The 26,772-nt window shown below is 40.1% G+C and overlaps 1 protein-coding gene across 1 annotated transcript; it reads right to left on the reverse strand.

The window, feature by feature from the left end:
* Positions 1-548: 548 nt before the first annotated feature.
* Positions 549-9,544, reverse strand: LOC145664750 (uncharacterized). Its single transcript, XM_081731645.1, has 3 exons — positions 9,541-9,544; positions 784-2,032; positions 549-641 (listed from the first exon to the last, which is right to left on the reverse strand). Exons 1-2 carry the CDS (start codon positions 9,542-9,544, stop codon positions 939-941), a joined length of 1,098 nt encoding a protein of 365 aa, XP_081587771.1. The 3' UTR covers positions 549-641; positions 784-938.
* Between the last annotated feature and the right edge of the window lie 17,228 nt (positions 9,545-26,772).

The raw sequence follows: 26,772 nt of genomic DNA on the forward strand, positions 1-26,772 counted from the left end.
GCTGTATTTAGAGATGAATCAGACATTTAAGGTTGTTGGTTCGAATCTAGTTGTGTTCGCTGTAACTCAGGGTCTGAGCGATACTTACCGAAATTTTTCCAGTGTTGCCAACACTATCAGAATGAATCGATTCATTTAGTCGGAGCAGTTTCGTGACGAAAACTGATTTTTGTTTTGCACACAAAAATTTTTCTGAAACAGAATTTTGTTTGTACATAAAAATTTTTCTGAAACAGAATTTTGTTTGTACATAAAAATTTTTCTGAAACAGTTTTTGTTTTGTACACAAAAAAAAATTTCTGAAACAGAATTTTGTTTTCGTACACAAAAAATTTTTCTGAAAACATTTTTTTTTCGTACACAAAAATTTTCTGAATCAGTTTTTTTTTCGTACACAAAAAATTTTCTGAAACAAAAATTTAGTTTGATTTTTTTTTTTCGTAAAACATTGATTTATTTTACCGGTAAACTGATTCAGAAAAAAAGAAATTGAAATCGCAGTACAGGAAAAAGAATTTGATTTTAGGATGTGAAATAAAAACACAGAATCATGTTTTTGTACATTTATTTTTAGCATGTGAAAATGAATACAGAATTTCTTTTTTCTTCAAAGGAAGACGTGTCCGTGACGGGTACAAATTCTGTAAAGAGAAAATAAAACATATGAATATACATGGTAATATTTATTTTGTTTCCTGTGAAAGAAGAAAAACAGATTATTAACATCGAACTAACTGATCAAGAGAGAGTGAGGTGAGAAAAAGAAACGCAAATGTGACGTACCTGAATTCCTTTTTTTTCTCCACTGGTTTCTGCAAGGTGATGTCATCTGAGTTTTGTTTCCGCTCGTGCATCGTTGAAGCATGTCCCGTGTTGCGTTGATTCTTTGCCCCGTCTTTGGGAAGTGATGTTGGTGGGATTAGGGAAAAATATGGCTGTTATTCTGTTCTGGCTTTTTTATACCCATAGGGCAATGTCTCGTATGTGTCTGGTATTAATCGGCGTTTTTTATAGTTGAAACTGTACTTCTTTTCTTCAGGTTTTGTGACAAGATGATGATCGTGGGTTCTGTAAATTTTGTGCGGCGTGCTAATGGAGATTTTTTCACTCGATTGATTTATGATCATTTGCTCCAGACTATTAAAATTTAACTTCTGACTTGCAGTATAATTGAGTGTGAATCCACGAATTTTGCATACATAACTGGTTGATTTCGTGTCGGGGTTGTAGATTTCCAAGGCGTACTGTTTTGGGCCACCAGACACGAATTTTTTAATGTATGCTTTTGGTCCAATTGATTCCAGTTCATTTGACATTGAACCAAGAAATACTTCTGGTTCTATTGTGGGCTGTGATGGTCGCTGCGTGAATATCACGGAATCTGTATCGAAATATAGTACTCTTTCTTGCAGCAGTTCTAAATATTTGTAGAGTTCCAGACGAGCTTGACACGTTGTAAATGCTCCAAGGACAACATTAGCATTGTGATTTTGTACTGGAACATCATCTTCATACTGCCAATAAAGGTATAACAACGAATCATTAACAGGTAAAATTTGGTTGACTTTTATATCTGGAGCAGTTAATTTCTGATACAGTTCTTTGGGGTCGTTAATGATGGTCGTTTGGCTGAAATTGTCTCTTATAGCGAGTCGTCCCCAGAAGGCATTCAAACAGAGTTTTGCAAGACTACGACGTGCTGAATTTGTCATTATATTTGCTGCATCTAAAGTTATGCCTTCCCGTTGTTGTACCATTTGGATATACTGCTGCTTTTCTTCTTCGGTGACGCAATTGGCAGGCCATCCAGAAGCTTCCAGCTTCGATTTCAAAAATGTGTTAATGTATTCGCTGAATAATCCGCCAGTCTTGGTTTCTGGATCATATACGGTGATGTCGTAATCCCAAATTTCGTAAATTTCAATGACTTGATACCCAAGTTCAATGGCTTTTTGAATTTCATAGGACACCCATGTTCCTGTTAGGCTTCGTTCACTGTCCGAATGTGTACATTCAGAATCTTGATTTAATGCTGTGGCACAGGCAGCACAAAGTGGAAACAACAACTTCTTATTTGAACGAAATGGAAGTACTGGATGAAACACATTTCTGCTAGGCAAAATCTTCAACTTGACTAATCCGTTGACAGTTTGAATGTCGGGCATTTCTGGATCTCCCTGTAGATATATTCGTGGATGCCCTATTGGATACCGTCCACATTTATTCACATAAGGATACAGGGAGACGATATCCAAGAATTTTATTTCTTCGCCTTCATTTTCATTTGCGACGTGATACAATTTAATGGCATTAACGCGGCCACCATAGAAACTGTCTCTTGGATTTAATGGTGTCTTATTAGTATAAGGATGTGTGCTTAAAGAAGAGGCCAATGCTGGATTGGATTTTAACACTTGACGAAATTCACATTCCCACATTTCATGTACTTTATATCCCATGGATCGTAATAACTTCATTTTACGCTGTGTTCTCTCGTAGCGATAGTTCATCGTTTCTTCGGAGTTCTCATAAATGGGCTGATCACGGCCTGTAGGGACACATAGAGGACAGCCATGATAAAAACAGCCGGCATGCTCATACACGTGTTCCTCTTTAGTGTCAGGATCTTGGTAGTAGCCGTCCAGATGAAAACCAGCAACATAAACTTCTTTACCTTTGGCCGCATGTAGAATTGGATGGCCCTCTTTTTCCTCCATGTAGGCAAGCCACTGCAAAGCAATCCGTGACTGATTGTTTCTGTGACGGTATCCTCGTGCAGGAAGAATGCTAATAGTATTGGGTTTTAAGAAATTTCGTCGAAATACTAAATTGCACGCACTCGCCAAAGTGATAGCCTCCAGGAAAGGATTGACGTGAGTTTCTTGTTCAAAAGTGGTCATGAAAGATATACAAGCCATTCGAAGTACGTTGACGTCCTGGACACAATAGTTCACCAATTCTTCTTGGAAAATAAACGTATCGTTCTGGTGTTCGTTATACCATGTCATGAATTTCTCTCGTTCATCCACTTTCATTTCATCTGCACCATAATAATGGATGTCCGGTAATTTTCCCACATACGCTTGATTTGCAGCAGTATTAAAAAAGTGTGGAAAATATCCTTTGGTCGCGGGTAAATGAAATGCCTTGGATAATTTACTTAAAGCCATTGGCATGAAATTTAAAGAGTCAATAAACGATAAGTGATTCACTTTCATGCTTAAAATTTTTGCTCCGTTCAAGATCAAAGTAGGTTTCAATTCATGTTCTTCCACTAAAGATTTAAGAATAAAATGACCATCATATCCCTTACAGTTATGTGCCAAAGATACAATAAGTTTGATGTTGGGTCGTGGTTGACGTAAATACGCAAGAAAGGCATTGATCGGATCATCTTGAAAAATATGTTCCCGCTGTCCACAAACTTCACACGGATGATGTATATCTCATCTTGAACACAGTTGTAACATACTTGTTGGGCCACCAGTAAATTGGGCTTATGAATGAACGTGTCTTCATCGAAGAAAGTATCCTGTGTGGCTTCGATATCATAGAAGACAATCATAGCTTTCTTGGCATGTAACACTGATGGAACTCCAGGTTTTAATTGAGTCGTATCAGGCTTCATGTAGCATTGATGGGTAGACGTAACGTGTTTATGGCACACATTACAAAAATAATCAGTACAATGATGTTGTCTTTCCCCTGTATGGACAAACGAATAAATGCGTAGACATTTGGCACACTGTTTCACCATCTTGCATATTGGTTGGCCCTTATGGTATGGTACAGTCAGATGATTTGTATAGCATGTTTCACCATAAAATTCACGATTGCATTCTGGGCACTGCTTCTCCGTATTGGTCTTACTGCATGGCGGTTTCTGCAAACATTTCTCACACATGGCCGAACAGTTCTTGACGTGTGCAATACGATGATCATATTTTTTATGGCATGCAGCACAATAGTACTTAGTAGAAAAAACCGACGTTAATGACGTGATGATGTCATAATGAGAATTGATGCACATTAAATTGATTGGAATTTTGTCTTCGCCACCAGGCCCTTCATACAGAATATCTTCTCCGGAAAAACTGGTGTATACGGTAAGTTTATAATTTGTCAAGTAGCGTTGCAATTGTCGTAATTCTTCCACGGATCCCCCATGCTCTAAATTCACTGAGGATCTGGACAAAAGTTCATGTACGGCTGGGAGAACAACACACTTTCTCTGGTTGTGATATTGTCTGTACAGTTTCTTATTTGTATTCTTATATTTCTTTAGTCCAATAGCAATCACAATTGCATAAGCCAAGCATTTCTTGTCGGTATTTTTTACACGTAAAATGCCTTTCTTGCGTTTTAATAATTCGTCGTTTGATAAAAGACCTCGACGCACCAATCCAAATCCACGGGGCACATCCACATGATGAAAATGGACAATGAACGGTTCGTTCATGAGAAAACTATCGTTACTTTGAAGGATGCGATCAAAGGAAGCCCATAAAGTCTCCAGTGTCAAATTACTTGCATGCCGGAAAGATAGATAAAACGGTTTGTTCTTCTCATCGTGGGATAAAATCGACAATCCAACCATCGATGATTCGTCGACGTTTTCCAATAAGTAATCCAACATCTGTTGAAAGGAGGTCTGAACCCACTCCACAATATCGGTGCCACTGGTCGGAGCATTAATTTGAATTTCCAGCATTCGTCCTTCAAGATTAAAACGCCGATAATGTCTATTGAATTCTCGCAAGACAGTAAAGCCAGAAGTAGCCATATTCAAATAGGGAAAAAGGTAAGGTAAGCAAAAAAGGAATAGGCAAAGAAAAACAAATATCTAAAACGAAAAGAGAAAAAAAAAGCACGAATTAAAATTGAATTCAGAGATCACTACATTATCAAAATGACTACACGATCAATCCTAAAAGAATGATCATATCTCAAATAGTTCTACTACTGAAACGTTTTATTGTCGTCATACTGGAAATCAAACCCGGACCAACATCAACATGTAAATGACCTAAGTTTCTGTAGTGATAAAAAGAATGAATGAAATTGTTTTTTCTAACTGTGCTGAAAGAATCATTGTAGTAAGCATTTTTCCTCTGACACTGAACTTTAAAACGTATGACGAACATGAAACGAAAACAAAATCTCATGCGCTTGCTTTTTTTTTCAAGCTAAGACAAGAAAGACTCGGCGGGAGATCAGATCCCACATTAAACTGCAAGTCCACGTCTCACGTTGTAGGGAACAAATTCGTGCGTAGTTTCTTTGTTTACTTTCAGAAACTGAGCTAAGTGGTTAGCGTTACGCAACTCTGGCCCGGGTTCAACACCCAGTATGCGCTCAAATGCAACATTAAGCTGTATTCCTAGCACCCCACTACTGAAGGGACGCTAAACCAAAATCAACAATTTTCTCGTGCTTACTTCTAATGTGTGGGATTCCTAATTCGATCCCTGGTCAAGTTATTCTTCCATTTGCTAAAATAATTCATGTTAAATAAAAAACAGTGATAACAATGTTATCCTCATGCAAAAACACTCCATTGATATTAAGAAACGCGGTTGATACTTACCTCAAATTCAAGGAACGGAGTAAAGTCACGCTGTCACTAGAGGTACACCTACGTTCATTCAAGATCTTCGTGGAAGTAGGACTTGAAAATGAAAATTAAGAATTTTATTTAGATCTGAAACGGTTCAACTATAAAGTGACAACACTATCAGCCAATCAGAAACGAGGAAATGAATCAATGACATCACGGAGAACCAATGAAAACACAGCTTTCATCATGTATCATGAGCCGAAACGTGATGTAAGAAGCAATCTGATTGGTTGTGACATTATTCACGTTTTTTCTCCTTACACATCAATCGTTACGACATCTAGTATCGCAATTTTGATAATGACATCATACCGTTGACTCGTTAGTTTCTTACGACATTCAAATTACCACATCTAAAATGTGATTCATTTTCCTTAAACTTGATTGAAAAAAATGTAACACTCATCGATATGTTACGAAACTGTCTTTGACATAAATGTAAAGTTGAGCTTTAAAAGTCCGTCAGATGAGAAAAATGCTGATGTAGTAAAAGCACATGCTGCAATTTCACAATAACAAACTTCTATGCTTAACAACGAGCAGAAATGTGTAATGTAACATAATCTGATCATGTTCTTTTTCATACGCAAAACTGCTCGCCCTGAAGTTGGCATGATGGCTCAGCGTTTTTTTTTCTGATGTGTGAGGTCTCTGCTTCAATCCGCAAGCAAGTAAGTTTATGATGTTTTCTCATTTCTCATCATCGTTTCAAGGGGACATTAAATTCAACATTTCCAAGAATCGAACTCGGGACGATTCCAAGGTATCCATGTTCACCCCTGAACCGGAACAAAATAGATCACAAAGTGCTTATCAAATTTAAGGGAATATTTAAATACGCCTCCATATAACGTAATAAGGCTCCAAAGGGAACGACAACTCCCAAAATAAATCATTGTACTCTATTATACAACGAAAATGTCTCGCGAAAGATAATAGGATAAGTTAAAAAACGTCCAAATTTTAATATTTTATACTCATCAAAGAGTACGAGGTGCGATACTCCCCTCCCTTCCTCCCCAACTCCTGATGTAAATCAATGTGATCTTATGTGTCCTGAGTGATCCCTGCCCCCTGAGTAAACCTAAGCAAAACTTTCAATAGGTAATGCAATCCCGGGGCAAAACATCTCTAATTCATTCGCTATGGTCCATGTGTGGGGTCCCAAAAGTGAAATAGGGTCTGCCCGACGTCAAACAAACACATTAGCTCAAACCAAATACCTCTACTTCATTCGCACCAGTAAGGAAGGTGGTGGCTCAGTGGTAGAGCGTTCACCTCTGCTGTATGGGGTCCCTGGTTCAAAGTAATTTTGTGGTAAGCAACATTATGCTCCAGTTTTCCTCCCACACTTTCATTCCTTTCTCATCGTCACCTTTAGCCTAATCGTGGGACGTAAACTAAAGATTTCATTTGCACCAGTGTTAGTCCATCTCATCAAAGGGATAACAATCCGAACCGCATGAGCTCCTGCCGGGAATCGAACCCTGGTCTCCCACGTTAAAGACGCATACGCTAACCGGTTAGCCACAAAGGAACTCCAAAGTTTTCGAGTTTCATTTAATACTAATACTAATTTATACTATTACTGAGGTCTACTAATTCATAATGTAATAGGTCATTAAGAAAGAAATCAAACCTTGTTTTGGAAATTTTATACTCATAAAAGGAAACGAAACAAGCCATCATAAGTTCCAAGCTAAAAATCCCTGTTCAGTGACGTCAAACGAACATATTAGATCGAACCAACTACCTCTAATTCATTCATACCAGTAGAGGTGCGGTGGCTCAGTGGTAGAGCGTTCACCTCTGCTGTATGTGGTCCCTGATTTAAACACCTCGAAAATAGTTTTGTGGTGGGCAACATTATGCTCCAATTTTCTCCCACACTTTCATTCCTTTCTTATCGTCACCATCTCCTTTAGCCTAAATGGCATAAGCGTGGGACGTAAAACTAAAAGATTTCATTTGCATCCGTGTTAGTCCATGCATAACAATCTCCAAATTTTATGCCATAAAAGGGAACGAAAACATTCGTAAACCTGTACTATTTCATAACGTAATGAATCATCAAGACCATATTTTTAGTAATTTTAAAGAATCATCATGACCTCTGATCCAATACTCCCAATTCAATGACGTCATAGCAGGACCAAGGTACCTCTGATTCATTCGTACCAGCGTTCATGGCCCCTGAATAAGCATAAGCAAAATTTCAATAGGTGACGTAATCCCGGCCAAAGCATCCCTAATTCATTCATTATGGTCCATGGAGACCTAAATTGAATAATCGAGAGTGAGGCCAAGTGGGGCGATTACTACTATATATATATATAACACTAATTTCTGCCAATAACTGTTTTCAGTCTACGCTGTACATAAATTTCGATCACTTCCAGGGATGAGAGTTTGCTAGAATTAATAGTTCCGAATAATCTAGGAAAATCATTTAGTGAATCTACAAAGCTTCTGAAATTGATACTAACTGTACCTATGAAGTCAGCAGAAAGAAAAAGGTATTTTTGCACATTGAATATAATTAAAACATTTTAAAGGGAATTCCATGTTTCAAGAATCAGTATTGGCATTCATCGGAAAGGACCAGATAATGAGAATACCTGGCTTTAACGAGTTTTTAATAGAAAATTTGCTGAAATCAAATTTAATATTTTCTATTTAAATAAGAAGTGAATTGGGTAATATGTTCTAATTTTTAGTGTTCAGATATCACATAGTGCGTCTAAATTTATGTTGATTAATTAATGAATCCAGTTTCTATCTTTTGTCTCCGTGCTGCAACACCCGAGATCAACATCCACCAGCCGCCACTGGTGCACACTGGAATTGGATCATATCCAAGCATGAAGATGTATCACGAAGAGTCTGGCGATATTTTTGTACGAGAGTTTGGATGTGTTGAGTCGAAAATGACTGTACAAGACATGGTGAGCATGAGTTCAGGTTTTATGGTAAATCTAGAAACGTGTTGTGAGCTTAAGATCTATTTACCAGTGGTATTTACCTGGTCCATCCTAGCCTGATGTTGACAATTTCGCCATCCACTCTGCTGTGGAGCACAAAGAGATGGAATGTATTTTATGACAAGTTACTTTAGTTGAATAGGAGATAATAACGCTCCTTTTTTTCAAATGGTCAGCCTCCTCGTTATCAGGAATCTGTTTGTGTCAAGAGCAATATATAAAGCTTAATGAAGTCCTTTGCTTTCTATTTGAAATACTTGCTGTTAGATATTGACTAGGATCAAGTAAGAATAAGCAGGTTGTGTGGTAGGGAGAAGACGACGTGGAGCACTCTATTGTCGCAGTACACCTACACCCGTAGGTGAGGACAATACTCAGTCGGTAACAAGAGAATAAAAACTAACCGGGTAGAAAGAAGGAAGAAGAAGAAGAGAGGAATGGTAGGTTTTTCGGCCGACTGATGTGCAAAAAGGCAAAGTGAAAGTATTAAGTTCTCCGGGCTATAACGAAGACTGTGTTATTGTGAAAAGTAAATATAGACAACGTAGATTGTGTCAGATATATGGTCTGTCAAATATATAGTAGTGTAAAGATTGTGAGTAAAACTTTTGTGACAGTGGGAACAGTGTGCAAGTAGTTCATGGCACATGCACTTGTGTAAGCTAACTGCGTAATTCCAATAAATCAAATGTGTAGAGGAATGTACATAGTTTATTACAACAAATACAGTCATTAATTTATAACAAGGTAAGTGGTGTTTCTGCACTGAACTACCATAACAGATTATCACACGCTAATCACGCGCAAAAGGTGAGTATAACAGCGTGTACCTGCTACAGTCTATTCATACGTTGATTTACTCATGTTGTAGCACGTGACCTTCACGGGCTGTAACTGTCATCTACCGACGGCGACATAAAGATTATGAGACTTAAAACTCACACATATCCGCGTGTTAATTAGTGCTATAAGTGTGTTTACATCGGAACGGTATTAGTGTAACAGTGCATCGAAGTTACTAAAGCCAACATTAGGCTTAGAAGTGGTAAATTATACAGTGTAAGTATGGAGGCGAGTGCAGACAACCAAACAACGACAGAAAACATGGACATTCTTCAAGTGTTGCTGAAAGATATGGCCGAACAGTTACACTCATTTCAACAAGACACAACAGTAAAGTTGGAATCATTACAACAAGGTAATGAAAACATTCGCAAAGAAATTGGTGACCAGTTCAAGTCATTCCAAGAAGACACAGCAGTGAAGTTACAGTCATTACAACAGGATTTGAGTACCGACATTATGTTAGTGCAGTCTGAATTAAATAGTAATCAAGAAGAGGTGAAAAACCTATTACAGACACTCCGTGAAGAGATATCTGATTGCCGTGACACTACAGAAGTGCAGATAGCAGGCTTACGCTCCGGATTAAACGAAGTAACTCACATCATGCAAACAGTGCAAGAAGGTGTCAGTCGATTGTATATTGAAGTGGAAACACTGAAGACTACTAGCAACGAGCTGCAGGATCAGCAGCAGACAATGAGGAAGGACATGGAAGAGGTGCAAGTAAATCAGGTGGAAATTGAGAAACGTCAAGGTGAACAGGAACTACAAATCCAAAATTTGAAACAGAAATTTGACTATATGGTTAGTCACCAATTTGAACTACCTAAAACATCGAAAGTGACAGAGGGACCAATGAACAAAATCGTTGATCCAAGCCCAGACAGTGACTCAGAGGGTTCTTCGAATCAAGATGAGTTAGTTTCACGATGTTGTAGAAATAGAAAACACCGAAGACAGGAATCATCACACCATAATATATCAGAAGAAAATTCAATAACCCAAGATGGACGACCGAGTATTTCTGTGTGGTCTAATGACGAATCGCCAAACATGCCCAATTGGAACAAGGACCGACTATTTAATGGTACACCCAATAAAAAGAAAAGAGTCTATCCAGGAAAAGTCGTAGAAAATATTAACCATAAGGGACTACCGTGTTCAAAGGTTTCCAGTGGAAGTGTAACGCTATTGAGAATGAGTGATATCAAGCATCTTTCACGCTTCTCAGGTGAATTTAACGGTCCCTTGGTATCGTCATTTTTAAGCAAGATTGAAGAAGAAGCTAAAGTTATGAATATGTCCCATGCCCAGTTATTAAGTATCATCCCATTAGTACTTGACGAACCAGCACAGTCGTGGTTCAAACTACAACCCAAGCCATTTAAGACTTACCAAGAATTCAAGATATCTCTTTTAGATACGTTTCAATCAACTCAGGTTATATCTAGCAAGTTAGCAGCTTATAAGAACACTAAGTTTGACCCAAGGGTGAACCAGTCTGTGAAGCAGTTTGCAATCGAACAGTTTCAGAAGTTGCGTGAATTGTGTCCTACGTTATCGGAAACGTATCTGTTATCAGACGTCACTGCGTTACTACCATGGAAATACCGCGAGGTGTTTGTGATTAAACCGGCGCAGTCTTTCCCCGAATTTTTGTCTACTATCGGGTGTGTAGAGTCTTTACGAAATTGTGAGATGAAGAACCGTCAAGATAAGAGTTACCATAAAGCGAGTCCTAAACCTAGTGTGCACCAAGTTGTGAAGAGCAAGTATAGCAAGCGGACTGCACAAAGTGACGAGGAAGGAAGCTACGAACAGCAGAAGAAATCGACGCGGGGCAACAAACGCAAGGGGAAACGATTTCAGCGGAGAAGATACAAAAGTGACGGATCGGCATCCGAAGAAGAAATGAACGAAGAGATCAGGAACCAATTTGAAGTAAGGTCCAGACAAAGTGATCCACCTGCGGTTAATAGCCTGTTGAGGGACAATAGTAATTTAACCCATCATGCACAATGGAATCAGACAGAACACATCAGAGGAAAAAACGGCAACCAACCGGGAAATGCATCGACCGTGGGTTGGTAGGCCCGCAACCCACGTCCACAGAAAGGCTTAGGGCCCCTCAGCAGAGATATCTAGTGTGCTTTTCACATGCTAGGAGCAGTGTTGGGCAAAATCAATTGAAATCAATTGCAATTGATCAATCAATTGAAAGTAATTGCTCTGAAAATCAATTGCAATTGATTTCAATTGCAATTGATTTCAATTTGTAATTGACAATTAATTCAATTGCAATTGAATTCAATCATAAAATTTGCAATTAAATTTTCGTCAATTGTTAATTGTTAATTGGTCACCAGGCAATTGAAACTTTTAATTGTTAATTGTCAATTGCAAAGGGTGCAATTGAAACATTTAATTGTTAATTGCAATTGACAATTGAAACTTGTAATTGTTAATTGTAATTGTTAATTGCAATTGAAATCAGCAATTAAAACTGAAGATAAGAAGATGTGTGTGTATTGTGTTGTCCACTTGTTACTGTTTTACATATTTCAAATAAGGTACTTATAAGAAATGCTGGATACCTACCATCCTCCCCCCCCCATGGGAAGAAAGCCGGGAAACTAAGTGTTTTTTAAAATATGTTTATGGTTCTATCCCCCTCGAAAGAACTCTATATGCCCGTCATGCATACAATAGGAATGGGCACCAACGAGTTCGAGCGAGTTTTCTTTAAAACTCGACTCGACTCGAAGCAGACATCTTTGAGCTCGACTTGAGATATCGGCTCGAAAAATTTCCTCCAACTCGACTCGAATTCGGATCGAGTTTCCAGTCGAGTCGAGCCAATTCGAGTTAAATTCTTTGTGTTACTATCTTCAAGTATCATACATAGACAATATAATTATCAATGATACTACTACTACTACTATAATTAATTATCATTATAACACCGTGTACCTGTATAAACATGGAATATAGGCGGTTTGTATCGGAATACTAAATATTAGTTGACTATCGATCTCGGTCGTCAAGAAATCTTCAGGAGGCAAGGACATCGGTCACGAGGTTCTTGGTTTGAGTTCAGGAGGAGCAAGTATTCGGGCTCGAGCCAAAAATTATTAAAAGTTATGGGACTCCAGCCAAATATGTTCAAAACTGCTCGACCCGGGTTTAGGGTTGTCAACAGCTCAAGCGGCTCGCTCACAGCTTATTCACTTATCGAGCCGAACCGAGAAGTGAGCCGAGCCAACAGCTCATCCAACCGAGCCAGCTCGAGCCGATGCTCACACGAGCCGAGCCGAACCGAGCTGATTGCTTACCCCAACCGAGCCGGTTCGAGCCATGGCTCAGTTAAGCTGACTCGAACCCAGCCTATGGACTCGTTTCAACGGAGCCGGTTCAAGCCATTGGCTCAATTGAGCCCAGTCGATGGGTAATCCCAACCAAGCCAGTTCAAGCTGTACGCTCAGTTGAACCGATCCGAGTCGGTTGACATCACTATTCCGGTTGGGCTTCTACTTTGGCTAAAAAATTGGACCGTGCAGTTCTCAGCCTTGATGGTAAGAATTACAAAAAATGATATGAAATCTTTAGTTTTACGTCCCACGATTATGCCGGTTAGGCTAAAGGAGACGGTGATGATAGGAAATGAATGAAATGAAGAAAGTGGGAGGAAACGGGAGAACCCCGAGAAAATCCACGAGCACGGTGTTTGTCCACCACAAAGTACAAACTGCGCGAGCTGGGATCGAACCAGGGACCTCAAGCACCGGAGGTGAACGCTCTACCACTGACCCACCGCGCCAACTGGTAAGAACTACAGTATATACTTATATTGGTGCTCACGGCGTCATTAACTTGTTCCGCCACCAACGAATTTCAAGGTACTTTGTTTTGCATCTTTTGTGCGTGTTTTGTGTCGCTTTATGCGCCTATTCCCACATTTTGTGCATCACCGGAAGTGGGTCAAAATGGGCCTACAAATATGGCGGAACAAGTTATTCCTCTTCCGCCACCAATGAATTTCGAGATCGTTTCCTTCACATCGTTTTGTGCTTCTACTTCCGTTTTGACGTCGTGGGATGTGGGTTAAAATGAGTCCCCAAGGTGGGACGAAAACGATCAAGTTCCGCCACTATTAAATCTCGAGGTCGTTAATTTCACATCGCGTACCCTTTTGTACGTCTATTTCGACGTTTTGTGCGTCACTGGAAGATGGTCAAAATGGGCCTCGAAGGTGGGACGAAAATGACCCACTGCTCCGCCACTACCGAATTTCGAGGTCCTTCCTTTTGTATCGACTACTGAATTTTCGTGTTGTTTCGTGCCCCCATTTCCACGTTTCGTGCGTCACCAGAAGTGGGTCAAAATGGGCTTCCAAGATAGGACGAAAATGACCCAATGTTCCGCCACTATCGAATTTCGAGTTCGTTAATTTCACATCGCGTACCCTTTTGTGCGCCTATTTCGACGTTTTGTGCGTCACTGGAAGACGGTCAAAATGGGTCTCGAAGGTGGGATGAAAATGACCAAGAGTTCCGCCACTACTGAATTTCGATATCCTTCCTTTTGCATCGACTAGTGGATTTTCGTGCCGTTTCGTGCCCTTATTTCCACGTTTTATGCGTCACCTGAAGTGGGTCAAAATGGGCTTCCAAGATGGGACGAAAATGACCAAGAGTTCCGCTACTATCGAATTTCGAGGTCGTTAATTTCACATCGCATACCCTTTTGTGCGCGTATTTCGACGTTTTGTGCGTCACTGGAAGACGGTCAAAATGGGCCTCGAAGGTGGGACGAAAATGACCCACTGCTCCGCCACTATACCTACCGAATTTCGTGGTCCTTCCTTTCGCGTCGACTAGTGAATGTTTCGTGCCCTTATTTTCACGTTTTGCGCGTTACCAGAAGTGTGTGAAAATGGACCTCCAAAGTGTGACCAAAATGACCCATTGTTCCGACACTGTCGAATTTCTAGGTGGTTTCCTTCGCATCGTTTAGTGATTATTTTTTTAAAAGTTTTCTGTGCCTACTTCCTCGTCTTGTGCGTCACCGGAAGTGAGTTAAACGGGCCTTTTAAAGTGGGAGTTAAATGGCTCACTATTCCGCCACTATCGAATTTCGGGGTTGGTTCTTTCGCATCATTTAGTGTGTATTTTGTACCGTTCTGTTCGCCTACTTCCACGTTTTGAGCATCACCAGAAATGCGTCAAAATGGTCCATCAATGTGTGAGAAAATAGAGCCATTGTTCCGCCACTATCGAATTTGGGGGGTCGTTTCTTTCGCATCGTACAGTGCCTGCTTTGTACCGTTTTGTGCTCCTATTTCCACTTTAGTGCTTCTATTTCCACTTTAGTGCGACAACAAAAATGGGTCAAAATGGCCTACAAGTATAGCGGAATAACTTAATGCTGTTCCGTCACCATCAAATGAGGTCGTTTCCTTCACATTTTTTATACATGATTTGTGTCGCTTTGTGCATCAGTGGGAGAGGGTCAAAATGGACCTTGAAAGTGGAATGAATATGTCTTTCTCTGCCATATTTGTAGGTCGCCTTTGACCCACTTTCGTTGGTCTACAAAACGTGAAAGTATGCGCAGAAACGGTATAAATATGCGCACTAAACAATGCGAAAAAAGCGACCTTGATACTGGTGGGAGAGTGGATCAGTTTTCTTCCCACATTGAATGCCCATTTTTGACCCACTACCATTGAATCACAAAACGTGGAAATAGGCTTACAAAACGGTAGAAAACACGCACAAGACGATGTGAAGGAAACGACCTCGAAATCGTTCCTGACGGAACAACATTAACTTGTTCCGCCATATTTGTGTTTTCATTGGGAAGGCCGATGGGGGCTGAATTTGAACGTAAACACTATCGGGGGTGTCACTATAGGTCTGAGCAACCCCGATAAATATGGATTCGACACAAATTCTAGTACTTTTACATGTCCCGGTGAACGCCCCCTCAGACCCCCTTGGTTCGTATTGTGAAAAAATCTCCTCTGGCCCCCACCAACCCCCAACTAATACCGCGAAAACTATGAATGTGACACTAACATCTGCCATTTTCTACTACTTTTTACATATGCCGGTAAAAGTCCCTATAATCCTCTGGTTCCAATTTTAAAAAAAAATCCCTCTGGCCCGCAGCCGATGGGGGCTGTATTTGGAAGTCAACGCCTGTGGAAGTATCACCTTTCATCTCAGCGACAGCGAAAACTATGGATTTGACACTAATATCGGTCACTTTCCATTATTTTTACATGTCTCGCAATTCCCCACCCCCGGTGACTCCCGGCCCGCATACAATGGTGGATACATTTGAAAATCATTGCTAATGAAAGTATCACCATTGATCTCAGCCACCGCGAAAACTACGGATTTGACATCGGTCATTATGGATTATATTTACATGTCTCGTGATTCCCGTTATAATGCCCCCGTTTCTTATCTGATGGGGTTCACTAATGAGCTCAGCTACCCCGAAAACTATGAATTTGACATTAATATCGGTCAATTTCGATTATTTTTTTACATGTCTCGGAATTTCCCCCTCTGGTGACCCAAGGCCCGCATACAACGGTGGATCTATTTGAAAGTCATCGCTAGTGGTAGTGTCACCATTGATATCAGCAACCGCGAAAACTATGGATTTGACACTAATATCGGCATTTTGGATTACATGTACGTTTCGGCATTCCCCCCCCCCCCCCCGTTGACCCACGGCCCGTAGCCGGATACGGTGAATTTGGAAGTTAATGCGATCGGAGTTTTACCATTGATCTCAGCGACGGCGAAAACTATGAAATCGACACTGATATCGGTCATTTTCTACTACTTTTACATGTCCCGGTAAACGCCCCCCTGAGACCCCCTGGTTCGAATTTTTTCGAAAAAGCTTTGCCTTGGTGTGGGACCTGGACCAAGGTATCTTTGACCAAAATTTGGTAACTCTCGGTCGACTTGTCTGGTCCCCAGGCCTGTACCGGTAAACGTCCCCTGGAGACCCCCTAGTAAGGAATTTTAAAAAAAGCTCTTCGTCTTGGTCTGGGGCCTAGACCAAGCTACCCGTGACCAAATTTTGAAAAGTTTCGGTCCACTCGTCTCGTCCACAGGTCGCACAAAGATAGACAGATAGACACACGAACAAACTCTATTTTATTTATATTAGAAAGGTGAGATCCGCCGTTATTGTATTAGTGCGGTGCTTGAGCTATTGATCGTGAAAATTCAAACTCCGATGAGTGATAATTTTATAGGCTTGTTTTATTACAAGTTTAAACTCTTTAGTCAGTAGAGAAAAGGGCGTGAATCATAGGTCAGAGTTGATGACAATGGGTTTTGGTGGGTGTGTGGGTCGCAGTGGGTAAGAGTGGTTTATGGTGGGTGGTGGGTCAGAGTGGGTCACGGTGGGTCGTGGGTCACGACGGGTGGTGAGTCAATTGGTCGTGGCTAAAGTTTCACTGCCCCACGCCCTCTCTGAACTACAGTGTTGAAAATTAATCAATGAAAATCAATTGCAATTGATCAATCAATTGAAAGTAATTGCTGTGGAAATCAATTGCAATTGAATCAATTGCCAATCAATTTCAATTGCAATTGAATTACAGAATTCAATTGCAATTACTTTCCACTGCAATTACTTTCAATCAATTGATCAATTGCAATTGATTCTCCTTTTTTAATGGCCAACTGCAATTAACAATTAACCATTACTTATTTCAATTGTTAATTGCAATTAACAATTAAATTTACAGATTAATTGTTAATTGTTAATTCAATTGAAATTTGCCCAACACTGGCTAGGAGTAACCCCGAAGAACGAAGTGATGTTGAAGATGATTATAATAAAGAACTGGTAGAAGAGGTGGTACACTCAAGTTCAAAGATTAAGGTTAAGGTAAACGGAGTGACCTTAGTCTCTCTCTTGGATACCGGAAGTGAAGTGTCATTGATGACTCAAGAAGCGTGGCAAAAGGTGAGTTATGATGTGTGTCATCCTCGGTTATTTCCTGCATCGGATATCACTTTAGTAGATTACTCGGGTAAAGGTAGAAAAGTTCTTGGTTAAATTGAAATCTTGGCAAACATCGAAGATATTGAAATGAATATACGAGTGTTTGTTGTTAAAAAGATGAGCCAGGACTTGCTATTAGGATTAGATACCCTGGAGAAGTTAGGAGCCATTATAAATTTCCGAGATAAGACTGTAATGTTGAAGTCGTTGACAAATGATAGTATATGCAAGATGATACCTATATTACCAGATGAAGAGAACGCTGAAGAAGTATATCTGTGTCATAATCAGAAGAAGGACAAGTCATGCCAGCCATTGTATGACATGCCCAATGAAGAAGAGCTGAAAGAAGTGGTTCGGAATGCAGACGCCTTAGATGAAGACCAAAAAGGAAGATTATTTAATTTACTTAGCGAATATCGTGATATATTTAAGGATCATCCAGGAAGTTGCAGAGGTTATCAGTATAAGATGGAGGTAAAAACAGATGGTGCAATTATACGCCGGCAATATCCCATCCCTTTGAAGTATCGCCCACAGATTAGACAAGAGATACAGAAACTTTTCGCAGCAGGGTTAATTCAGCCCAGTGGGTCTATACATTGTAATCCGATCCTTGTCGTCCCAAAGAAGGGAACGGACAATATAAGAATGTGCTTAGACCTCCGTGAAGTGAACAAGCACGTATCGTTGAAACCTATTAAAGCGGAGCCTATCGAAGATATATTTGCTAAGATTCAGTATAAGCCCTACCAAACACAAATTGATCTCGTCCAAAGTTACCATGGGATACCATTACATCCCGAGTCCAGACAGTTTACCGCTTTCAATTTCGAAGGTGAAAATTGGGAATTTACCGTCGTGCCCTACGGTTATATTAATGGATCATCAGCTCTGGCTTTGGCATTGCAACACGTGCTACCGATCCATCAACTTGGTTCATCATTTGTCAGGTATATAGACGACCTTCAAATTGCAGACGACAGCTTTGATGAACATCTAAAACACCTCAGGATATTATTCCAAGCTATTCGTGAAGCCAATCTCAACCTGAATTTAAGGAAATCAAGTTTTTGTCGAATGGTTAGGCGTTTCCTAGGGTATCTTGTAACACCAAAAGGGATCAAGAAGGATCCGGAAGCCATCAAGCCAATACTTCAATATCCTCGGCCCACCAGTATAAAGATGTTACAACGCCTCTTGGGGTTCCTGCAGTACCAACATTGGTTCCTAGAGAATTTAGCTGAAGTAGCCGCACCTCTGTACACTCTCCTGAAGAAAGGCAAGAAATGGAGATGGAATGAAGAATGTGAGCAGTCTTTCGAGAAGTTGAAGCAGATGGTAGGCGAAGATGTCATGTTAGCCCATCCTGATTTGAATAGTGAATTTATTATTAGAACGGATGCTTCACATGTTTCGCTAGCAGCATCCCTCCAACAGGTTCAGAGTGGAAAAATGAAGGTGATACACTATGCTAGTCGTACACTAACACCGGCTGAGAAGAATTACTGCTCTTCGGAACTTGAATGCCTAGCAATAATGTTTGCAGTTCGAAAGTGGTCCAAATTACTGCTAGGACATAAATTTAAAATTTTATGTGACAACCAAGCCTTGTCCTGGTTGAGAAATGCTAAGAAATGGAACTCAAGATTGCTCAGATGGAGCGTGGAACTGCAGCAATATGATTATGAAGTTGTTCATGTGAAAGGGACACACAATATAGGACTAGATGCCCTCTCCCGAGTAGCAGCCAAAGATGAACAAAAATACCATATCCATACATACCAGACGTTTAGAAATGAAGTTCTTGCTGTCAAACCACGTGAGCTACAAGATGCACAGAGAAAGGACGAACGACTCTTACCTATTATTCAGGCTTTGGAAGGAGACAACGACTCAGAAGATGAACTCAGGAGATATAAAGAACACTATCAAATCGACCATGGAATACTAAGGATAAGGGACTATCACTTTCCTGACAAGTGGAGAATATGCATACCTAAGGTGTTGGTGCCATGTGTAGTGAAGGCATACCATGATAACGCTGGACATTGGGGATTTGATAGAACATTGGCCAAAATCCAAGAATCGTTCTACTGGAAGAGTTGCAGAGTTGACGTTAAGAACCATATAGCTAATTGTGATCATTGCATGAGGATAAAACCTGACTATCACCCTACGGCTCGTTTGTTGAAACCCATGCACCCTGACAGAGTGCGACAATGGATTTGTTTAGATTTCTTAGGTCCGTGGCCTACAAGTTATAATGGCTATAAATACGTCCTAACTGTAACAGAAGGATTCACAGGTTATTTGGTAACTTATCCTGTTAGAAATGCAAACACGAACGCAGTCCTACGTAGTCTGGAAGATTACTTTAAACATTTAGATATCCCTGAAGCAGTAGTATGTGATAATGGCATGGTATTCAAAAGCAAGAAATTCGTAGATAGAATGGACCAATGGAACATCAAAGTTCACTATACCACTAGATATCATCCCCAAAGTAACTACGGTGAAAGGAACCACGGAGACCTGGTTAAGTTGATACGAAACTTGTGTAGCAGCCATCATGACAAGTGGTATTATCATCTCCAACAGTGCGTCAGGCTGATGAACCATGCGATTTTTAGTTCATTGGGGACGTCGCCAGCTGCCCTGATGCTGAATATAGATGACAATGCAGCAGCCAATCGCTACTTCGGAATGCAAGACCAGATTATTGATCACGAAGTGTATCAGAGAGACTGGAAAGGAAAGTTATTAATGGCCAGCATGAGAAAGAAGTATAAGATAAACCGGGACAACGATCGCCATAACAGCCAGCAAAAGCATAGACCCATACTCCATAGAGGAGACCTTGTTTTTGTCCGGCAGCATAACTTAAGCAACTTACCTCAATTGAAGATCAAGAAATTCTTCAACATTTTCAAAGGTCCTTATATATGTAGAGATATTTTAAATGATAAAGTTCTTCTTCTGGAAGATCCACAGAATGGACAAACCTTACCACTTGAATCCATGGACAATGTGAAAATTTGGAACCCAACCCCAGAAGTTAAAAGGAAATGGTTGGAGCGGAGTGAGCAGAACCACAATGGACGTGGTAAATAGTAATTGTTCGGACAGTCCAGAAAATAATAAGTTGTATGTAAAGTGTGTTAGTGATTTTTCGTGTACCTTGCTTGTCTTTTCTTTGTTATTTTTCTTTTATGTTAGTATGTTCATATCTTAGTTTAGTAGTATTTCATTATGTTTCATACAGGGTGTCACTAAAGTAAAGATATTGAAAGGTGTTTATCCACAGTAAGGAGTATGGGTTCGAATCCACGAGGATTTATTGATCATCGTGGAATAGCCCGCTGGGCACCATTTGTCGCAGTACACCTACACCCGTAGGTGAGGACAATACTCAGTCGGTAACAAGAGAATAAAAACTAACCGGGTAGAAAGAAGGAAGAAGAAGAAGAGAGGAATGGTAGGTTTTTCGGCCGACTGATGTGCAAAAAGGCAAAGTGAAAGTATTAAGTTCTCCGGGCTATAACGAAGACTGTGTTATTGTGAAAAGTAAATATAGACAACGTAGATTGTGTCAGATATATGGTCTGTCAAATATATAGTAGTGTAAAGATTGTGAGTAAAACTTTTGTGACAGTGGGAACAGTGTGCAAGTAGTTCATGGCACATGCACTTGTGTAAGCTAACTGCGTAATTCCAATAAATCAAATGTGTAGAGGAATGTACATAGTTTATTACAACAAATACAGTCATTAATTTATAACAAGGTAAGTGGTGTTTCTGCACTGAACTACCATAACAGATTATCACACGCTAATCACGCGCAAAAGGTGAGTATAACAGCGTGTACCTGCTGCAGTCTATTCATACGTTGATTTACTCATGTTGTAGCACGTGACCTTCACGGGCTGTAACTGTCATCTACCGACGGCGACACTATCACTATAAATACAGCTAAATTGGTTGTTTTAAAAGTAGAATATGTTGTAATGAATGAATGAATTCCTCTTAATCGTAACTGGACACACACGTCACTGAGCCTTCGGGGTAGAAGTGAGAGAGCTCGGCTGCCATAGAGAAGCCGGGATTCCAAATATTGATTGAAGATGCACAATCCCGTATATCCATATCTCATCGTTTGGTACTAGGTCCAGTGAGATGATTAAGAATAGGTTACACTTTGGCAGTTAGAGAATCGAGGTGATGGTTTCAAAGTAGACGAGAGTCCAGTGTCATACCAGGGTAAGTAATCTGAGTTACTGACGAAAGTCGGACGAATAGGAAAACGATAGGTCTCCGCATTCTAATAAAGATAATGGTTTTGCTTTTGAGCCAGTTTACGGTACGGTTGCGTTCTCTGTACCATTGTTGTAAGGTGTCGAGAGCATGTCGAAGTGTATTAGCACCATTAGTTACTGTAGAAATACAGTCATTCAGCGAAAAGTCATCGACAAACTGATTGACTCGTACCGTACTAATGCTGTTAGCTGGCGATGAGGCGTGATGGTAAAAAGATTGAAGAGGAGCGGACAAAGTGCCAAACCCTATGGTAATCCTCGAGAGATCGTCCTGAGACTAGTATATATCCAACACGCACTGAAACATGACGTTGAATGTGCTAATTGTGGATAAAACGTATGTATCTTGCTGGAACATTGTGTGTAAAAAGCTCATGTACAAGTACATCCAATGGTACACTATCGTATGCTCCTGCAATGTCGCTGTGGACAGCTAGAAGGTACTCCCTACGTTGAAAGGTACTCCTGATATCCGTAACAAGACTGGAAAGAGCATGGTGGGTGCTGCAAGCTCTAATTTTAATTAAATGATTACGTTCCTCTGCAACGCTATGGCTATACGAGACATGAAGCTATAACATGAGAACTGCTCTCACAAAAAAATCGAACTAGGACTGTTCAAAATAAAACCGAAATCAAACCCACGTATCTTCCATTGTACACTAACCATATAACGAAATGATATTATTTAGCAGGAATCTAGGGTTCTATATGCATCTTTTACATTACCAAATGACCTTGACATCAGAGGATGGGTTGACGAAAAACTCAATTTTTTTTTACAATATTGTACCCATAAAAAAGGGAACAATATGAATAGACCAAAGATGTTCACCCTCGCGAGGGTGGCCCTCTTGAGGGCATCCTCACCCTCAAGTTCCTCGCCCACAGTGACGCGAGGGCGAGGGAGCGCGAGGGCGAGGACAAGTTTTGGCCGCGAGGGCGAGGACAAGCTTCGATGGCGAGGGTGAGGACAAGTTTTGGCCGCGAGGGCGAGGACAAGCTTCGATGGCAAGGGTGAGTGTGCGCGAGGGCCAGGAAAAGCTTCGACGAAGAGGGTGAGGGTGCGCGAGGGCGAGGACAAGTTTCGGCGGCGAGGGTGCGCGAGGGCGAGGACAAGCTTCGATGGCGAGGGTGAGGGTGCGCGAGGGCGAGGAAAAGCTTCGACGAAGAGGGCGAGGGTGCGCGAGGGCGAGGACAAGTTTCCTTAAAAGCAACTGTTTTGGAGTTTGCTGTTTGACCTCTTTTGGAGAGAGGCAAAATTTAAAATATCATCTGCCATGTCCCCTAGATGAAAAGTTAGTGTCATAGCAAGGTTATACATTAATCGTATTTTTCCTTTCAATTAATTGCAGTAAACAATTTTTCGTGTGTACGTACATAATTATTAAAAATAATAATGCAAATAAGAATAATATTTGATTTTTCCCATGAAAGTTTCCGGGTAGAAATAGCGCTACATTAAGAAGTAAGTGTGCCTCATTGTTGCCCTCCCTGTGCTGGAGACGTTTTAGATAAGAAGTGTCTACTACACTGCAGCGTTGCCAATGTGTGTGTAATTGCACAAAATGTGTGCAATTTTGGCCTGTTTGTGCATTTTGTGTGTAATGCCAATCTGTGTGCATTTTGTGTGTAATTTGGCACAATTCAAAATTTTGATCATTGATGATTTTTACGAAGTTCCTTTCATTCACTGAGAAAAATTTTCATAGAAAATTTAACAGTAAAGACATGTAAAGTTGATTTTTTCGTAATTCCGTACTTAAATTACGTACATTTGGACTTGAAACCATTATAATGTTAATTTATCATGTGGCGAAATGGAAATACAACATGCTGCATTTTGTCTTTTATGAAACATCTGTAGTACGCAATAAATGTACGTAACGACAGAAAGGTTTTCAGTTCTGTAATGTTAAGAATACATTCCAGACTGGACAGAAAATGTGACGTAATCCACGAGAGATAAATGCCTTTCAGGAATGAAAATATTACAGGTTATCCTATCCAGTACGTGTTTTTTGACATGAGTAAGGAAAATATCGCAGGAAGAAGAACAAATAGTCTTTGTAATGCATTTTTTACATTATAATGTTAAAAGAAACTCAGTAATGTGAAAATGTTCGTAGTAAAGTGCAAACTTCACGTCAGTAATGAAATTTTGTCATGATAATGAGACCTACCCATTCTACACTGCAAAGATCAAACAAACCCGTACTTTACAGACATTATGCAAGGAGACGAAATGTTTTATCATTACTTTTAAAAGACAGTCTAAGGAAAACATGATTACGTACAATTGCTACGTACAACTGACCTTTCACTCGGAAAGTGCGACAAATAAAGTACGTAAAGGTAAGATAGAAAGTCATTATAATGTTATATATCCCAGAAAATGGATAAAACTACATTTAGAACGAGTAATTTACAGTAAGTAATGGAAAAAAGGGTAAGTCTTTACTTTGACTCCAACTGTGACTTTAATCGGTTCTTATAGGTTCAGTTACTTCTTGGAACTGTTTGTGCCTGAGTCACTTGTTAGAACTGTTCGTGCCTTTGGTGTGACGTCTTAGTTCATATTTTTCCCACTAGGTGTCTGTGTAGTCATATGGTAGTTGGTTAGTAGTCACATGTTCTGTGTGCATGTATGTGTGTGCTGCTGTTCGTGGCATGCGAGAAGCGCGTAATTGAATTGGTTGAATTGAGTTAGAGAAAACCTATCATAGTTGTGGTCTAAAGTGAAGATATTTTCGACGTATTGTAAAAGTGGACATTTATTGGTTTCTTGTTTGTAATAATAGCAAGTGTGCTCGGTTTAATAAAACGACGTGTGTGCGGAAAGGAACATTTTTCAGTAATGTTGAGTATTGTGCATGTGTTCTTGGTATCTTATTTTTTCGTGTGTGGAATCAGCAGTTATGAGTTCATTATTTATGAGTGTTCTGCTATGGCGAAATGGTGAGTGTTTTCTTTTTTTAATTCATATTATTTTTATTCTTGATTTGTTTTGCATTTGAGTATTAGGCAAAGTATTTGGTTTGCTGCTGCTTGTCCTATTGTCTTGTTGAGATGTAATTTTTTTTTTCTTTGTCATGCACTGATTTATGATTAGAGACGTGTTTTTTTTTTAAAGTTTTCCCTAATTATCTTAGCTTTATAGTAGTGGTGTGATTATTTATTTATTTTGGATGTTTTTATGGTAGGCTACTTGAGCGGGGGGTTTGGGGGGCGGTAGCCCCCCATTTAGATCTCAAAATTCATAGTCACCGCTTCACCTGAATTGATGTTTAATAACATTGTGGCCCTTGTACTTATAGTATAATTCTTAACTTCGTATAGTAACATTGTGGCCCTTGTACTTATAGTATAATTCTTAACATCGTATAGTAACATTGTGGCCCTTGTACTTATAGTATAATTCTTAACATCGTACATTACTTTCACTGTGTTAGTAATTGTAATCGATTCATGTGATCCGGTTCCGGGAGCAGTTTAGGAATGATTCCTAAACTGCTCCGGGAACCGGATCACATGAATCGGTTGAAGTCACAGTTGGAGTCAAAGTAAAAATTTGCCGAAAAAAGTCCTGAAACTCTGTGTAATCATACAGTTGTTTGGTATTAAAGTCTGTATTGTCATGTTACTTTAATATTACCATACAGACAGTAACGCATTACTCCAGTTATAATAGGTGGGGAAAAAGAAATGCAAAATTTCCATCACCCACAATTCCACACTATATGAAAAAAACCGGGGTGTTTTTGTGCTAGGACACAAGAATAACAGATATGGCAAACAGATGGCAGCACTATTGACTTGTAACTTTTATCCAACAATTCACACGTTCACAAAACTATTATTGAGACAGATGGGCATACAGAAAACATATAACATTATTTGTTACTTGGTATAAATGCCAAAGATACTGCGTAAACCTTTGATTATTTCAAACAATAAAATCATGCTAATTTTCATAGCCAGTACAGAAGTTATTTCTGATATGCTTGGAAGACATACGGTGGGTGCTTATACCCGGATGTTAGTGTAAACCGGACAAGTCGTGCGCGTTTTCATTTCCTTTAATATCGTGTTTTTCGTACGGAAAAATGAACTTTTGGTAAAAAATAAACTTTTCCCTACTAACATAAACATTGCAGGAACCATTTGTTAACTCTAGTTCAGTGCTATGGTAGTGCAGTGGAGTGCATAGTTAATATTCAGTAGGTCGTGTGTGCATGTCGTATGCTGCATGCAACAAGAGACAAAGCACTCCCCACACCCACGCCACGCACTGCCGCTCAAATCGTAGTGATTAAAGAGCGCGGACGAAAACGAAAGCGCCTTCCCCTGCCTGGCTGAACCAGCTCTAGCTCTCTCATATACAAGCGGATTCCACCGTATAGTTGTGTATAGTGCGCTACGAGCACCCGGCAGGGTGCGTTAGAACAAAATGGATGCTTGAACATTAAAAGATAGTGATCCCCATATGCATAAAGACTGACTATCTTAACTCAGGAATACAAGGCGAAAAGAAACATTCTGCCAGTCCGAGCAGGTCTAGTACGCTCGTGACCAGTGTTAGAACAACAGGAACCAACAAATTACTACCGACGATACCAATAGAGTATTGTTCAAGTTCCTTTAATTATCACTTAGACCCGTCACTACGCGATCTTCTTCTGAACCAATATACATTCTACCAGTGCATATAATGTCCACGCCACCCAACAAGTGCAGGAAAGCCCCCCCGGGCCAGACAAAGGAAATTAAAAAGAAGTTCAAGGGACTGCGATACACAGCACTCGGCACCGGCCCCCGCCAGCGAGTACCCCTCCCCGCTAGCAAGCTAGACAAGTGCAGCCAAGAAGTGCTAGAAGACAGCCTCCAGAACACGGAGCTGTATGCTCCAGTTGATCCCACCGCACAAAAAGTTCCCATAGCATCCCCCCCTGAAGAGTCCTCTTCTGCTCGCGAC

The sequence above is a fragment of the Thermobia domestica genome, chromosome 11, assembly GCF_964235325.1.
Source record: "Thermobia domestica chromosome 11, izTheDome1.hap1.1, whole genome shotgun sequence".
In the NCBI taxonomy this organism is placed as follows: Eukaryota; Metazoa; Arthropoda; class Insecta; order Zygentoma; family Lepismatidae; genus Thermobia; species Thermobia domestica.